The sequence below is a fragment of the Rhinatrema bivittatum genome, chromosome 9 (assembly GCF_901001135.1).
Source record: "Rhinatrema bivittatum chromosome 9, aRhiBiv1.1, whole genome shotgun sequence".
Classification (NCBI taxonomy): Eukaryota; Metazoa; Chordata; class Amphibia; order Gymnophiona; family Rhinatrematidae; genus Rhinatrema; species Rhinatrema bivittatum.
In genome coordinates this window covers 161,433,745-161,451,504 of record NC_042623.1, presented here as the reverse complement: position 1 = coordinate 161,451,504, position 17,760 = coordinate 161,433,745, and the positions used below count along the sequence as shown (strand labels likewise).

Here is a 17,760-nt window from a genome sequence, read left to right as displayed (position 1 = left end):
TCATACAGACCATCTGCACTATATGCCACCGCCGCTTCCAGACGGCTAGCTCAACACGCCACCGCGTCCAAGAGAGAAGCTTCTGCCTGCCAACCCTGCACCAAACGGAGACAAGCCCGCTGTGCGAAACTGCTGCAAATAGCAGCCCAGACCCCTAGAGCCGAAACCTCAAAAATCTTCTTGAACTGCAGCTCCAACCTGCGGTCCTGCAAATCCTTCAGTGCAGCGGACCCCGTGACAGGAATGGTGGTCTTCTTTGGGACCGCTGAGACCGTGGCATCCACCTTAGGGACCTTGAGCAGATCCAAAGCCTCCTCCGGAAGCGGGTACAATTTGTCCATAGCTCTGCCCACTTTCAAACCAAGGTCTGGGGTGTCCCACACTCCTTAAACAAGACATCCATGACAGACATAAGAAATAGAAAAGACCGAGCTGGACCCCGGAGGCCCACCATGACTGGATCCATGGCCCCAAACCGGGAATCCTCAGGGGGAACTTCAATACTGAGCTCATCCAGAATGGCTGGTATCAGAGGGCCCAGTTCATCCTTTCGGAACAGCCGTACCCATCTTGGGATCATCGCCCTCCACCACTGGTAAGCCCTGCGGCTTGACCGGCTGAAGTTGAGGATCCAGATCCTCATCCTGCCCCCTCCCGGAGCTTGTGGGGGGGACTGATCCTCCTCGGACGTGTCCGTATCCGAAGTATCTGCCGGACGGGAACGAGACCGGAGAGGGCGCTTTGCCTTGGGATCCTCTATGCCCCCGGATGATTTGGGGCTTTTGCGCGAAGAGGACCCTCTCCCAGCACCTGTGGGTGCAGAGAGTGGATGGGGCATCTCAGTACGCAAGCCCTTCGCCGCCTTACGGGCCTTGAAGATCTTGTGCAACATCATAACAAATTCTGAGGAGAACGAGGAGGAGGAAGACCAGTCAGAGTCCTTGTCCTGCCTCTCCTCTGAGAAATCAACCTGATCCTCCGGAGCCTCGCCCCCCCCCCCCCCCAAGGGGCAGCTGGCCTCGGTGAAAGTGGGGGCGGGGAGGACCCCTCCCCCAGCGCTGCTTGTTCTTGATCCCGCAAGGTCTTTAGCAAGGCCTCAGTCCCCGCACTAAGAAGAAAATGATCAGAGTCATGCCACAGCAGATCGGGCCTCTCAGGCTCCTGGCGCAACCTGGAGCTGTCCCTGTCAGCCTTGTGCTGAATCGCTGCCTGAGACGGGCCTTTACCTCCTGACAGTCAGCCTGTGCATATCCCAGCTCGGGAAAGCCGCGTGTGCGCGCACTGCCACACACTGAGCAGGCCGCACCACGAGCCATGATCCCCGGCCTCGATTTGAAAACTGACCCGAAAAAGGAACCGTGGCGAAAAACAGACTCCCTGGGATCTAAATGGTCCGCAAAAACTGCAAAAACTGCGGCGGAACTGAGTGATCGCTAGGACGGAGATGGGAAGGCAATAATCAGCTGTTTGAAATCTTTTTTTTTTTTACCTGGCCTTGTGCGGTCCTGCTGAGGGTGAGTGAACCGGATCCCCCGGTATCACCCTCAGCTGAGGTAGTTTCAGGATTCCCAACTCTCTGCTCTCAAGCCTCGAGTACTAGGGGGGATGGTCCCACCAGGATCTGCCAACCCCCTGGGAGGCTAAAAACAGCTACCCTTTTTTTTTTTTTTTTTAAAAAGGGACCCTTAACCTAAAACTCCCTTTCTGTCCTGCCTTAAAATTAACTTCTAACACCAAACCAAATGTCAAACAAAATCAGCACTAAACTCAACACTGACACCAGACATTAGGTTTTGTACCTCCACCATCTGCTGGAGACAGAGAAATACTGACAGACTCTAGGTGGCACCTCAGAGGTATAGGACGGAGTCCGCAAAATCTTCTCTGTGTCCATCTGCTGGAGGGGAGGCAAAACCCAGCTCTCCTGGACTGATCCAGGCACGTACAGGGCATTGTCAATTTTCTCAATGGAGAAAAGTGAATAGTGGAGTACTGTACTGAGACCACTGCTTTTTAACATATTTATAAATGGCCTAGAGATGGAAATGACAAATGAGGTGATCAAATTTGCTGATACAAAATTATTCAAAATTTTTAAATCACAAGAAGCTTGTGAGAAATTGCAAGAGGACCTTGCAAAACTGAGAATCCAAATGGCAGATGACATATAGGGAAGAGTAACCCAAATTTTAGCTACACAATGCAAGGCTCCACATTGGAAGTCACCATCCAGGAAAAGTATCTAGGCATCATCATAGACAATATGTTGAAATCCTCTGGTTAGTGTGTGGTGGCGGCAGCCAACAAAGCAAATCGAATGCTAGGAATTATTAGGAAAGGAATGGAGAATATCATAACACCTCTGTATCACTCCACGTTGTGACCGCAGTGAGTATTGTGTGCAGTTTTGATCACTACATCTCAAAAAAGTTATAGCGGAATTAGAAAAGAGAAGGGCGACCAAAATGATAAAGGGGATGTAACAAGTCCCCTATGAGGAAAGGCTAAAGAGTTTAGGGCTCTTCAGCTTGGAGAAGAGACGGTTGAGGGGAGATATGACGGAGGTTATAAAATGAGTGAATGGGTAAACATTCGGTTGTTTACTCTTTCAAAAAGTATGTTCAATGAAGTTACTAGGTGATACATTTAAGACCCATAGGAGAAACATTTTTTTTACTCAATGCCTAATTAAACTCTGCATTCATTGCCGGAGGATGTGGTGAAAGCTGTTAGTGTAGCTGGTTTTTAAAAAGGTTTGGACGAGTTCCTGGAAGAAAAGTCCATAAATCATTAAGGTGGACTTGGAGGAAATCCACAGCTTATCCCTGGGATAAGCAACTTGGAATCTATCAACCTTTTGGAATCCTGCCAGGTACTTGTGATCTGGATTGGCCACTGTTGGAAACAGAATACAGGGCTGGATGGATCTTTGGTCTGACCCAGTTGGGCAAATCTTACATTCTTATGCTTTCAACTCACATTTGCTGAATTTCTTGCACACTCTGATCTTATGCCTATTATATGCTTACAATGATTTACATTTATAACTGATCTACCTGCCCATTAATTATTTAAAGGAATTTGGTTATAATTCAGTTTAGAAGGAAAATAAAAAAAGGATTCTCCATGGGTACCTTAGTTGCTGGAAGCTAGCAGGGTCACTGCTGGCAGTTTTAATTCATTTTCTCTATAATCCTTCTGCAGTAATATCCATGAGTGTCCCACTAGCGCAGCATGAAACATTTTTAATGTTATTTTTATTTTAATTCTTATTACTATTAGTATTTTAATGAACTCCAATAAATGATTTTTTTAAAATTAAATAGTAAATTAATCACAATAAGATTCATATTTTGTATTATCCCTCTCCTCCTTTTCCGAATAATCATTATTAACCATTCATTTTATTAATTTCTATATGGCTACCTAAGATTTGGAGTTAAATTTCTTGCGGAGTCCCTCTCAGGCCCTTAAGTTCCCTGAGACTGAGTAGATCTATATTTAGGTTTATTTGTGCAGAATATCATCAGCTTTGTTGGACCTTATGTAATATTTAATATTTTTGGGGTTTTTTTTTTTTTTTTTTATATATTAGTCATTCCACACAGGAATTACCCTTTACACATTAATCAGAGATAGATTTGCATGCACTGCCTCCATTGCATGCAAATTTATCTCATGCATACTCATTGCAGACATCCTGAAAACCTGACTGGTTGGGAATTCTCCAGGACAGGTTTGGGAATCACTGGCCTAGTTTGCATTTTGTATGTTTGTTGGCAACAATGTTTGAAACCCTATGCCCCACCATTGAACGAATCCCCAATGCAGGCAGTTTGCTGAAACATGGCCATGCAGGGTTACTTTTGAATATTTTGAGTTTCTATATTTTATTTTGATCAGCTGCTAATGAATCTACTTTTAATATCTACATTTTTATAACTGCTGTGCTTTTATAGTCATATTTATAGTCTTTTAATTGACATTTATTTTGATACCACCACTCATGCTTTGTTGTTGTTCTCCACCCGTGGTGAGTTTGCGGCCTCTTTTTTTCTCTCACCGTTTTATGATCAACATGCCATCAGTGTACACAGTGCTGCAAAGAGAATCCACATGGTTAAAATGTCCCTTTCCTAAGGAGCTTACAATTTTTTGAACACAGAGAAGTTACAAGACTTGTTCAAGGGCAGGCAGTGAGTGACAGAACTGGATGTGGTAGCTCTATATTCCAACCAACACACTCTAATATCAGCCCAGCAGAGCTCATTTTAGCATAGGGCCAAGTCAATATGATTCTTAGGTACATACCAACAAGTCCTTCTAAGGCAACAGACAGTGCAGCTGTGTCACATCTCTACACATTACCAAAGCAGCTGCAAGTGAAAACCGGTGCAGGGAGTGGTACCTTTCAGCAGGGAGAGGGGAGGAGGTTTGAAATGTGATAGGCTGAGCAAAGGACGAGGTGATTGAGTTTGGTGAGAGACAAGCAAACAAGCTTAAGAAGAGAAAGCTTGGCTAAAATGTTGGGGGGGGGGGGGCAGAGAAAGGATGAATCTTATATTGTGGGGGTCTAGGAATCTGCTGCTCTAAGTGGCAACAAATGCATATTTGGCCTTGCATTTTAAGAAATGTTCATGCGACCTACACTCTGGCCCTCTTATAGGGACTATATATTTGCTTTGCGTGTTGATTTTGGGAGGACATCCCTTGACACAGGCAGCTGACACATGATTGCTGAAGGGATGAGGTGGGAGGAATGAAGATATGCTTGGGTTGTAGGTTACAAAGGCACCTCCAGAAAGATTTTGATACTCTCCTGCTGCTTATTGATGCCTGAGCAGCTTGACGCGACTGATGCTAGCAGGAATATATATACAGATGTGCCCAAACATGGAATTGCTCCACAGAGAAAGAACATGGGGCACACCATCATGATTCATGCCAGTGCTGGGTTTCTAGCTTGAAAAGAAAAATGTGACACAAGCCAAAGACATGTTGTGCACACTGCAGTATGGAATGGTATTTTTAGGATTTTCCTCAGGCCAGACTGCAGGGAAAACTAGCAACAAATGCTGATCATGAATCTACCAGCTAAAAAGTTGTGGTTTTTTGTTTTTTTTAATAAAATTAGCACATCTGTATCCTTTAATAGCTTCTCTTTTCATACAAGATGCATGCAAACAGATGTTTGAATTGGAAAGCTGGTAACGAACACATTCTTTGCTTGGCAAAGTCCTTGCACAGAGATTTAATTAGAAAATTATTTTCCACCAGATGCTATAAAAACCCGGAATCTGGTTGACAGAAATCAACTCATGCTAGGCCCCTTTCTCTACCCACACTCTTACAAGAGTTTCCTCCCAAAGCAAATCTTCACCTGGTTAATGTATATTCCCTGAGTCCTGAGTGGAGGTTCATGGCAGAGAAGGTCCCAATGCAGCCACGAAGTCGCTTGTCCCGCCCAGCTTTCCATGTCACGAAGAGAGGACTATAAAAAAAAAAAAACAAAGAGAAGATTCACAGGCTCAGCTCTGCCTAAAGAGAGATGTTTGGTAGGGTGCAACCTAGCACCGGGAGTCAATCACAAAACTAACAAATAACTTGGTACAAGAGATGATCTCTGTTCAGGTTAGAATATTATGGGGCGATACAGGACAGCATGCTGGTGGCACTAACACAGATATGCGGTACTCTCATAATGGAGCAGCATGTAAGTGTTACCTGCCTGAATTACAGTGGTCTTTTTTTTTTTAATAAATAAGTTGGGGAGTAAATTAATTTGGGATTTCTACATATTTATAGTTTTAATAGGTTAATCTAGCTTTTGGAGAACCAACAAAACAAAAAAAAACCAAAACAAAAAACAAACCTGTTGTAGTTGGGATATGGGACCAATGCAATCTTAAAACTCATGGATTACTACATCTGTTTTGTTAATCCTCCAAGAGGTAGCGCAAACTACTAAAACTCCAGGTTTCCCTGGAATCAACAGAACTGTTGCAACTGTATTTCAATATGTATAAAACACTTTTGTTCAAAATATCACAGTTAGTTAATGGTATATAAGAGAGAAGGAGGAAGTTACTTGCGCAGAGGATGATGAAAAGGTGAGCAGTCAATTGAAAGCAATAAATACAAGTGACAGTATGCTTCATAAACAAAACGAGCAGCAGTCCATGCTGCAGGTTGGTCTGGAAAGTTTGAAGGAAGAATGCAAATGCACAGATAAAGAGAGAGTCATAACGACAAACTGACTGAATAAGAAGCGATCATGTACACATCAGCTGTGAGAATCTGAAGGCAAGGAGCAGTATTCAGCAGCAGATGTGAGAGTAGTGATGGGAAGCCACTGATGTTCAGAAAAGAAGGGGTGATGTGGAAATAGCGTGGCATTCAAAAGAGGTTTTTGAACAGCAATGTCCATAACCAGCTAGAGGTAGTCATGATGGAGGCTGCAATGTGGCATAAAGCCAGTGACCAAGCAGCCAAAGCTGTCCATTAAATGAGTTTGGCCACTTGAATCTCCAAACTCAAGGGGCAGTATAGCAGAAAAAAGGAAGCCGTGTCTCACTAATTTGTTGGAATTCTTCAAGAGTGTTATCAAGGGCATGGAGAAGGGGCCTCCTGTTTACATAATAATTGTGAGACTCAAAAAGGTTTTCATAAAGTCCCTCACCAAAGACTCTTACTGAAGCTAGTTCTCAAGGGATAAGAAGTCCTTTCATGGATCATAAACTGGTTGAGAGATGGAAAAAGGGTAGAACTAAATGTTCCGTTTTCACAGCAAACAGTGATTTCTCATAAGGATCTGTGCTGGGATCAGGGCTGTTTAATACAGTATATTTATAAGTTATCTGGATAAGGGAGCAAGTAGTGATGCGGAAAAGTTTTCAGGTGACACAAATAAACATACAGGGTACTAATCAACTTACATACAGAATTCACCATCTTAAAAAAGGGTTGAGTGAGGGGAGACATGAAATGGGTAGAGAAGGTATATAGGGAACTTGCAATGTTTTATAATTTAAGAGCTAGGGGGCACAATCAAAATAACGAAAGATGCACAGTGTCAAAGACAATGTATTGTGGCTTCATTAAATCCTGTCCTTTGTAACTTCTCCCATGTTTGAGCTCTTGGGCATGGCATCCACTGTTATGGCAGACACAGGAGTACCCCACCAGTAATTCTATAGGCATCCTAAATCAATTTTCCCCATACGCCTGTAGACGTCCTAGGCTGCCTATATACCTAATTCTATCTCATGGGCGATGGGAGGCACAGCTTTCCATACTTTGCTTTCCCCTCTCCCATGGAAGTCTTAGGTCATCTCACCTCATCCTATTCCTTCTTTACTTCCCCCTCTTGCTCAACTGCTGTGCTCTGTCCCTCCCTCTCTCTGGCTCACATTTACTCACTATGGGTCATTGGTGAATCGTGGTAGACATGGCTGAGGGAAGCCATAGAGATGACAGTAGAGAACATCAAAACAGTAGCAGCACATCTCGGCTGTCACCACCAGGCTCTTGGTACCATTGGCGGTACCATTGGGTCGGGTGAGCGGGCTCAGAGCTCCTGAGGTGGGATTCATTCGGGTAATCGGAGGGTTTCCAGTTCCCACACTTAGATTGGATACATTCTCCCTGCCATTGCTTCCTTCGGTATGCTGGTGATTCTGCAGGACGCCAGAGCTTGAGCCCGGGACGGTGGTGGCCTGGTTCCCGTGGCTATGAGTCCCACTTCCACACAGTTTGGGTTTCTTCACCCCACAGCAGCCAGCCGCCAGCTTGGGCTCCAGTGGAGGGACACAGCGCCTCTTCCCCATCCTGATTCTCCTACAGAGCAGCAGAACCCTAGAAGGAAGAGTAACACAGGGGGCCATAATTTGTCATCCACTCTCTCTCAGGCAAAATAAATGTAAAAATATTAAGGTGGTGATAGGAGCATGTAGGAAGGAGAGAATGGGAAGGTAGTGATGGGCAACAGCAGGCTTGGGTGTTCAGCATGGATGAAACACAGCACCCTAGTAGCCCAATTAGAAACAATTACTTTAACAGTGAAAAATGATATTACTGTCTGTGCCTTTACTGGATCTGTTCTCCATTTACTGCTGCTGTCATACTTACTGGAAGCAGTGCGTGCGAGACTGACGGAGGACCAGTGGGCAAATTATTTTTTGTATGGAAGGGATTCTGAGATTTCCTGTCCCATTCCGGCTTCCTGCACCTGAAAAGGAGGATTTCAGGGTTAGATCAGCAGGCCGAAGTCTCAAAGTGTAATACAACCTCTTGGATAAACAGAACACTGAAAAGCAGATGTGACAGAGGCAGACCTCCCCTGTCTTGGCTTCGTCCATTAAACCTGCATGGAAAGAGTTCCGGTCTAATATCAGTGGGAGAAGCTGAGAGCTCTCACTCTCTTCCATTGACATCAGATGAAACAAAAGCATCCCCTTGTGCTTCTTCCAGTGGCACTGCATGAGGAGAGCACCCCCGCCCAGCTCAGGTACTGGATGGAGTATCACCTTTGCAATCCTAGTCTCATCAGTACAGGGCAGGACAACCCCAGCACTCAGCTTCAGCCATGAACATTAAAGAGAGAGCCCACTGCTCCAACCAGTGGGCAATGAAGGGTAGCGGAAGTCCCCTGCCTTGCTCGTCAGCAATGGAAAGAGGAAGTACCCTCTACCTCTTCCGCTGGAAAAGAGGAGAGTTCTCCACTCACCACCTAAGCCCATCAGCACCAGAGAAGGAAAACCCTGCTCCCACCTCACCAACCAGCATCAGTCACCACATTCAGCTGAGAAGTAGCCCCCTGTCTCTCCAGCTGGCACTGGAGAAGCGGGCCTCCACCTTACCTGCTGGTATCAGAAGAGGGAGTAACCCTACCTCCCTACTTATTCCCAGCCAGCACTGGAGAATGTGAGTCCTCTTGCTCCTAGCCTATCCCACTGACCATGTGCAAGAGTGAACCATTTTCAAAAGCAACTCTTCCCCTTAGCGGGTGACGTTCACTAGAGTCATTCAGTCACAACCAGAGCAAAGCAGGCAAGATCAACTTGAACTCCAAATGTTATGAGGCCAAAGCCTTGCACGTCAGCACAATGCAAAAAATAGGGGCTCACTAAACAGTACAAAATGTTCAAGGGAGAGAAATGGTCCTCAGACAAAAAAAAAAAGTGCCTGGTGAGACCTCATTTGGAATACTAGGTACGATTCTGGAGCCTGCACCTTAAAAAGGATATAAATGGGATGGCTCGGTGCCAGATCCAAGCACCAGGGAGGGGGCTCTCCCTCTTCTCTGGTGCTGATGAACTAAGTAGGGGGCTCTCCCTTACTGTGTGCAGCTCTGGTTGCCGCAGTTCAAAAAAAAGATAGAGTTGCATTGGAAAAGGTACAGAGAAGGGCGACCACAACGATAAAGGGGATGGAATGGCTAAAGAGGATGGGTCTGTTCGGCTTGGAGAAGGCACATCCAAGGGGGGATATGACTGAGGTTTATAAAATCATGTAGACTGTAAGCCCTCTGGGGATAGGGAAATACCGACGGTACCTGAATGTAACCCACTTTGAAGTGCCAAAAAGCGGAATATAAAAATTTTAAATAAAATAAATGTGTGAAATAGAATAGGTAAATGAAATCGGTTATTTAATATTTCAAAAAATACATAGACTAGGGGGCACTCCATAAAGTTTGTAAGTCGCACATTCAAAACAAATCTGAGAACATTCTTTTTTACTCGGCGCACAATTAAACTCTGAAATTCATTACCAGAGGTTATGGTAAAGACAGTTAGCATAGCTGGATTTAAAAATGTTTTGGACAAATTCCTGGAGGAGAAGTCAATAAACCATTATTAACCAAGTAGACAAGAAATAGCCACTACTTATCACTGTGCAATAGCAGCATGGGATTTATTTACTGTTTGGGATCTTGCCAGGTGCTTGTGACCTGGATTGGCCACTACTGGGCTTGATGCACCCTCAGTCTGACCCAGTATGGCAAGTTATGTTCTCCAAAGGGCGACTACTAAAATGGTCAGTGATTTTTGTTGTAAAGTATATGGGGACAAAGATCTAAACATGTCTACCCTAGAGGAAAGGCAAAATAGGGGCGACATGAGAGAGATTAAATATTACAATAAGGCTTTTGATACTGTCACATACAGAAGGCTCAGTCTTTAAGTATAGATTAACAGTTCCAAAGGCTTTCCTGATTTGGCAAGCAACCTTTTCTGTTTTATGCTTATCAGGATTGTCTACTTGTGATTTCGATTGTCGTTTTATTTTATATTATTTATTAATCTTTATTTGTTAATTATTATGTATGTTATTGTGTAAATCGCTTAGAGCCTGTGCATAAAGCAATCAAGACATTTTAATAAACAAACATCGATTTACCAACCTAAGAGTGGGCTTAAGGGTTTTAAACTGGGCTAGAAACTGAGAGATAATCAGCAGAGTAGTGGTAAACTGACTTCACCCCAAGGAAAAAGGGGTCAGCAGTACAGTGCTGGAAGGCTAAGTCCTGGATCCAATTCTGATCAATATTTTCATAAGTGACTAGAAGATGGGCACAATGCATTGCAGTGGGAGTAATTCCCACCCTCCCATTCATCCCGGCACCTCACCACTCCTTCCGTCTCCTTCCCCAGAACTTTCAACCCCTCTCCTCCCAAAGCCCAACTGTCCCTCTTTCTCCCCTCTGCCACTCCAGCCTTCTCTCCTTCCCCTCTATAATCCCAGCCTTTTTCTAGCTTGACTGCAGCACTCCTCCCCATCCCTGGTGGGCACTGATTTCTTCCCCCTTTATCTCCTCCCACCCCTCCTTCCTTTGCCCCTAACCTTCTTCTCTATCTTCCTCATCCTCTCTTCCCCTTTAACTCATTTTCTCTTCTCTCCCCAGCCCTTTTTTCTTTACCCTTCTTGTCCCTGAACCTATCCTCCTCTTATTCCCTCCCCAAGCACCCTTTCACCCTCACCTCTCCAACCCAACCTGCTCCCCTAACAGACCCAGCACCTCAAGCAATCTGTAGCAATACCAAACAGAAGAATGATATTAGGGGTGATTCTATCTGATGCTTTCAAGGCTGCAAAACAGTGCAAAAAAAAAAAAAAAAGCAATGGTAAGAACCACAGAAATGCAAGGGTGCCACATGGAGATGTATAACCAGTAGGGGAAAAAAGGTGATCATGCCTCTGTACAGATCTTTGGCAAGACATTGGAGTATAGTGACAAATTCTGGATTTGTTTAAAGTAGCCAAGAAAAGGGTTTCCAAAAGAGTGAAGAATCTGCAGTACTAGAATTAAGAAGCTAAATATATACATACTCTAGAAGAGTATTTTTCAAACTTTATGTTGTCCACCCCCCACTTTTTTCTTCTCTGTAATGTTTTTATCCCCTGCCTCTCCCCTCCCCCCCCCCAAAAAAAGGAAGATTAGCTTTTTTCCAATTACGTTATGACAAATCAAACATCTTGTCTCCCCAGTAATCCATCCCACACTTTCCAGTTCAAGAACCATTTCCCTAGAGAACAGGAGGGCTAGACAGACAAATTCAAATATATCAAAGCTATATATAATGCATAATAAGCAAACATTCTGCAGTGAAGAACAAAGGGGTCATGATTTGAGATTCAAACAAGATAGACTCAGCAGTACCATAAAGAAATATTTCACAAAGAGTGCATATATGAAATAACCTCCCAGTGGAGGCATAAATTGAGATAAAATTCAAGAAAGTAGAAATAAGCACAGAGGATCCACAGCTGCAAAGCAGTGAGAATAACATCAGAGGACTAAGAAAGGTCTATAATACTGCACAGAAAGAAAAATGGGTCTTGTCATTTTTAATTGCTGTCATATTCTATATTTCCATCCTCTGGCTAGACCAAATGCAACATTCTTAGTGTCCACCCCAATAAGATCTAAATCAGTATCTCTAATCCACAGAAGATCTTGTAGATTTGATCTTTCTCCAGACTTGACAAAATGGCATCAATGCCAAATTCTTCCTCCTTTCCTAACCTAATAGCATAATATATAAAGACCTTTTCATCCACCACGTCTGTTGTCTGTATTATGTCACTACAGACCTGATTTGAACTCCTGGCTTCACCCTTGCCACATTTCTGTTTGAATTTTGTCACATTCTGATTGCTACTATCTCTGCAGGTTGGTGATTCCAAGAAGCCACAAATCTCCCAGTAAAGAAGCATTTCATCATATTTCCTCTAAACTTTCCTCCTTCTGTCATATACCTTTTTCTACAGAAAATGTTACCTTCCTGTAGCTTACAGAAGCAGGACTGTTGCGGAGCTAAACATCACCCTGGGCTATTGGGGAGGCCCTCCAATAAAGTGTGGATGAGTAGCATGCTACAAACCTGGAAAGCCAGGGTTCAAATCTCACTAACATGCCTTGTGACCTTGGACAAGTCACTTTAACCTCGATTGCCTCAGGTAGAAATATAGATTGCAAGCCCTCTGGAAATAGGGAAATACATACAGTATCTGAATGCAATCTGCTTTGAAGTGTCAGGAAAGTTGGAATATATTAAAAAAAATATATATTATTGATGCTGCAATCAGGGGATTGATGGGAAAACCCCTCCGATGAGGTATTCAGTCACATGGGAAAGACTGCACCACAGCTTACTTTTGCTGCTGTCATTACAGCAGGGAAGCCCCAGTATGGGTGGGGATGGAGGTGGAAAGGGAGTTGCACTGGCACCCTCACCCACCCCTTCTGGCTGCCCTATATGGAAGCCTCCCAGTTGTTTAAATGTTTCTATCTTAACCCCCCTTTCTAAAACAGCATGATAACTTGAAGTAGCTGTGTAGGCTTTGTGTTACCGTCCCACTTCCTCTTCTCTCTCTCTTAACTAACATTCCTAAACCTTCCCCATATCTCCTTTTTCCCTTATAAAACCTCCCTCATCTCCCCTCTCCACCCAGATCCCCCATCAAACCCTTCATCTATATACCACCCTCCCATATATCAAAGCTCTCTCTCTCATATCTCCACCCCACCCAGTTTCCCCTATCTCCATTTATCAACTCATCCCACCCACTCCCCAACCCCCTTCATCATTCCTCCATCTCTCCACTAGTCTCCCTTTATCCTCACCCCCCCCCCCCCCTTTTATCTTCTCAACCCACTCTCCTTGTCTCACCCCCCTCCCCTCTGTTCCCAGCTGCTGAGCTCAGCAGGATCCTACCTGAAGACCACAGTCAGGAGCCGGCGGGGCCGCACGGACAGGACTTCCCTTCCCCTCGCTGCCGCCCTCCGACCGTCAGCCCCGCCGCCCCGCCTCCTCCCCCCACTTCATGGAGCCATGGGCTCGGGCCGAACCGGACAGGAAGCCGGAAACCTGCCAGAGCCCCGGTCCGCCACGCTCCCGGCAGCCTCTCCGCTAGTGACGTAATGCAGGAACAACGTGCAGGGCGCGCCAGCATCCCATCCACCCCGCACCTAACCATAGAGAGGCGGCGATATTTCCTAAAGGCAGGCTCTCCCGATAGGGCTGCCGGATCGGGCTATTTAACGCTCAATCGGGCTGCCTATTTTTTGTTTTCTTTCCACGCTGGGGGGGGTTAGGCTACAATGCCACCGCGGTACCTGAGGGCTGCGTTACCCCCACGCTCCTTCAGCACCTCCCCGAAGGCTGGTGGCGAGGTGCTTGCTCCTGTCCCTCACTCGCCAGCCGTGCTCTGCTGCCCGAGCCCCGGTTTACTTTGCTTGTCGGGGGGGGGAGGGGCGGGCAACTCAGAACTCAACTGCAGATCGGTTGTGATGATGCGGGGTGGTCTTATGCTGGGGGAGTCTTCCAGCGTGCTTGGTACGTTGTTGCTGGAATCTCGGAGGCAGGCATTGGTTAGAGATGTGGAAGCAGTGAAGAAATAGAGAGAGGCCCCTGCCGCATTTGGTACAGTGAGGGGCTGATGGGTTGAGGATCACTTTCTAACACGGGATAGTGAAAGTATTGCTTTCCTGGTCAAATGCTGAGGGAAGGAGGGTACGAAATGGAGTGAATTGAGTGCCACGTGTAAGATTATCTGTTTGTTTGGAGAGACCGTATACGCATGCATTCAATGCACAGAACTCCTGTCTCTTCGAGGATGGAAAAGCCGTCGGTCTAGTTGCAGGTGCAACAGCACAAAGATCCGTATTGCAGCGTCTCTGAATGTGTGAATTCTGTTGCACTCCTTAGTTACTGGCTTATGACAAGAATACCAGAGGGAGAACAAGTACCGTCTCTGGAGACTACAGTGGTATATCGAAAAGCTTTTCGAGTCCGGCTTCCATTCTGGCAGCTCCTGCACTGATTTGTAGGAGTAAGGCTACCATGAAGTTGGACATTGTCTTGTAGTGATAGGAAGTGAGCCTGTAGCTGGGACCTGTCTTTCAGGCGATATGTTAGCCTTCCGCATTGAGGACCATGTCTAGGGCTATGTGCCCAGGAGGGTAAGAATATAACTGCATTTGTTGGGGATTCGATCATTAGGAATACAGGTAACTGAGTGGCTGATATCTGTTAGGATTGTTTAGTAACTTGCATGATATGAAGGTAGCAGACCTCCTGCATCAGTTGGGTAGGATGTTAGAGTGTACTGTGGAGAAGCTGCTGTGCAGGAAGGAGGTTGTGGAGTCTAAATTTAGGCTTCTAGATAGGAAACTAAAATCCAGAGCTTCCAGGATAGCATTCTTGGAAATGCTTCCAGTTCAACACACAGGACTTAGGCAGCAGGCTGACCTCCGAAGTGTCAATATATGGATGAGATAATGGTATAGGGAGGAGAACTTTAGAATGAAGAACTGGGGACATTTTGGGATTAAGGAGAGGTTATTGATGGCCTCCACTTTAACCAGAATGAATTGGGCTGCTGCTGCAAATGATTAAAAAGGAGATTGATCTAGTTTAAAAAATGCTTGAGGGAAAAGCTAAGTTATAGGAGTGTATGGTTCAGAGTGAGGTATTTTCAAATGGGAAAAGTAGATTATCTTGATATTGAGAGTGTGGAAAAAGCTGAAATAGCTCAGGCAGATTTAAATTATGTGCAAACAAATATGAACAATTTCAAACTACCTAAATAAAAGAATAAAAATAAATGTAGATGTTTATGTGCAAATGCCAGAAGTCTACAAAAAGATTGGATTGTTAGTGTATGGTATTAAATGAAAGATATAGCTATAATAGGAATTTCAGAGATCTGGTGGAAAAAGGACATGGTGATAACCAGGGTACAAAATATATTGAAATGACAGAGCAAAATTAATAGATGTGGCACTATATGTTAAGGATGCCATAAAATCAAGTAGGATCCAAATTCTGCAGAAAACAAAACTTACACTCTGGAATCTTTGGGGAAGAGTACAGCAGTGGCTTTTACTGACACATTTCATGGGCTAAGTGGAAATACAATGGGCAAGTCAGTTACCCCAATGTTGATTGAGTGAGTGTCTCATCAAGGCATACCAGATGTGTATAGTTTCTAGGTGCTATAAACAACTGCTTCATGGATCAGCTGGTCCAGGAACTAGTGAGATGGGGAGATACTGTAGATCTTGTTCTCAGGCATGCAGGACCTGGTGCAAGAAGTAAGGTGAAATTTATTTAGTAAAAGTCATAAAGCATTGCTTTCCTGGTGAAAGGATGGAGTATATGGGAGTGGTGGCATGAATTGCTTTGCTTTCCTGGTGAGAGATATTAGGGGGGGGGGGGGGGTAGGGACCATGAATTGTTTTGGTTTCCTGGTGAAAAGGGGGGTATATTAGGGGGATCAATTGCTTTCCTGGTGAAAGAATGAAGGTATATGAGGGGGGCATGCATTGCTTTGCTTTCCTGGTGACAGGGTGATGTATATTAGGGTGAACTATGAATTGTCTTGCTTTCTTGGTGAAAGGGTAGAGGCGTAATTGCTGTCCTCATCTAGAGCTGGTCCAATGTGTATGGTAACTATTATCTGTTTGTCCTTTGAATTAGCTTGGAGTATCACTTGCTGTGCTACTATACCACCTAATATATGTTACTCTATGCAGTCTCTAGAATTGCAACTACATAATGCCATTTTAGCTATGCATGATTATTTTTTAGAAAATATGATAATTTAGTATTCCCTGTAAGTACCTGGATCAGTCCAGACCGTGGGTTGAGCCTCCTGTCCAGCAGGTGGAGACAGACCAAAGCTGTGAGGGTATCCTATATCAGGAGAGAGCCTACCCTACACCCCTTCAGTATTCGTCTGTCTCCAGCAGGTGCAAGCAGCTGAACCTACGGTTCTCTTTCTTCGTCTTTCCTTAGTTTTCCCTGAGGGGATTTTCTTTACTTTTCGTCTGGATCAAGCAAGTATTTAATTCTTGTTTAAAAAAAAAAAAAAAAGGACTTTGAAAGTGTTCTCCCTTTTTTTCCTCACAGAGACAGTTCGGTATCTCCACTCTGCTGGCAGCCTGGGGGGGGGCTTGCCCATCTTAGGTCCCTTGTTCCCTTTTTCTGGGGTGATACTGGTGGTTCAGTCCCTTCCCCATTATCTAGCTGTCCACTGTAAAACAGTACCCTCTCAGTGTTTTTTCCCTGGCTTAGCTGAGCAGTTTAAAAAAAAAAAAAAAAGGTACAAGCAGGGCTGTATTTGTTACTTTTACTTTTTAAGAACTGTGGACAGCTCCGGCAGCGCGCAGAGTTCAGTCGCTGCCTCCGCTGATCGACTTCAGCCCTGCCCAGCTCAACTGTTAAACATTTTTAGCGATTTTTCTTTTTTTTCTTCAGCGCTGATGCCGTGTCAGCGCCTGTAAAGCATGTGGAGAATCTGCCACATGTTTTTTCCACGGAGGCCTCTGTTCAGGGTGCCTACTGGGTGGGGAGAGTCTCTCATCAGTCCCCTCTCCCACAGCGACCCGGGGACGAGTTCCCTGCTGCGTGGCCAGGCCGTTCCCGGCCCGGAAAACCACAGGAACGGTGGCCATCTTGGAAGCAGGCTCAGATGCAGAATCTGATGTGCAGGAGAAAGGTGAGCCCGATTTGTTAGTTTCTCCTTCGGATTTGAGCCCCCCTCATGCCCCGGAGGGGGTGCCTGACCTTCCCCTCCCCCCCCCCCCCCCCCAAGGGAAGTCTGTCTTGTTTCTCCGCAGAGTTTGTGCTTCTTATGCACAAGTCCTATTTAGCCAGCTTACAGCAGGAGGAAGATCCATCCCTGGACCCTCCCCCCCACCAAAAAACCCGCAAATTTCTCCTGCGCAACCTCCTTAGGCGCCGGAGGGCCAGGGCTTGGTTAGGGTGGTCCCGGAGGTTCCGCTGCCTCTGGATCCACCACAGCCGCCGCCAGTCCCAATTCCAGATCCGGATGTTGACCCACTGCTTCCTAACCCCCCCCCCCCCCCCCCCCGAGGGGGACTGTCCTTGGGTGCTCCGCTTATTTCAAAAGGAGGAACTAGAACCGCTCATTCCCTTCATTTTGCAGGAACTGGGAATTAAGGATACGGTTACGGCCGCAATGCCTGCCAACATGGACCCGATCCTGGTGGGACTTAGGGCTCTTCCATGTACTTTTCCTTTTCACCCTATGCATAAGCTGATGCTGCTTAGGGAATGGGAGTCCCCTGAAGCGGGACTCCGAGTGGGGAGGGCTATGGACAAGCTCTACCCCCTTCCTGAGGACTGCTTGAATCTACTTAAGATGCCCAAGGTAGATTCCTCTGTCACGGCGGTTACCAAACACACCACCATCTCAGTGGTTGGGGCTACGGCTCTAAAGGATGTCCAG

The 17,760-nt window shown here is 45.5% G+C and overlaps 1 protein-coding gene across 4 annotated transcripts in view; it reads right to left on the bottom strand.

Moving 5' to 3' along the window:
* Positions 1–13,437, bottom strand: part of AMMECR1L (AMMECR1 like) — a 52,577-nt gene extending 39,140 nt beyond the window's left edge. The window contains exons 1-5 of one of the 4 annotated variants that reach the window (XM_029615846.1): positions 13,221–13,437; positions 8,128–8,227; positions 7,420–7,854; positions 5,381–5,491; positions 4,064–4,099 (exon numbers count right to left, since the gene is read on the bottom strand). In XM_029615846.1, the coding sequence (XP_029471706.1) occupies positions 4,064–4,099; positions 5,381–5,491; positions 7,420–7,826 (554 nt within the window). In that variant the 5' untranslated portion in view covers positions 7,827–7,854; positions 8,128–8,227; positions 13,221–13,437. The remainder of the gene's footprint in view (positions 1–4,063; positions 4,100–5,380; positions 5,492–7,419; positions 7,855–8,127; positions 8,228–13,220) is intronic. The other 3 variants (XM_029615843.1, XM_029615844.1, XM_029615845.1) reach the window with 3 other exon arrangements.
* Positions 13,438–17,760: the final 4,323 nt, after the last annotated feature.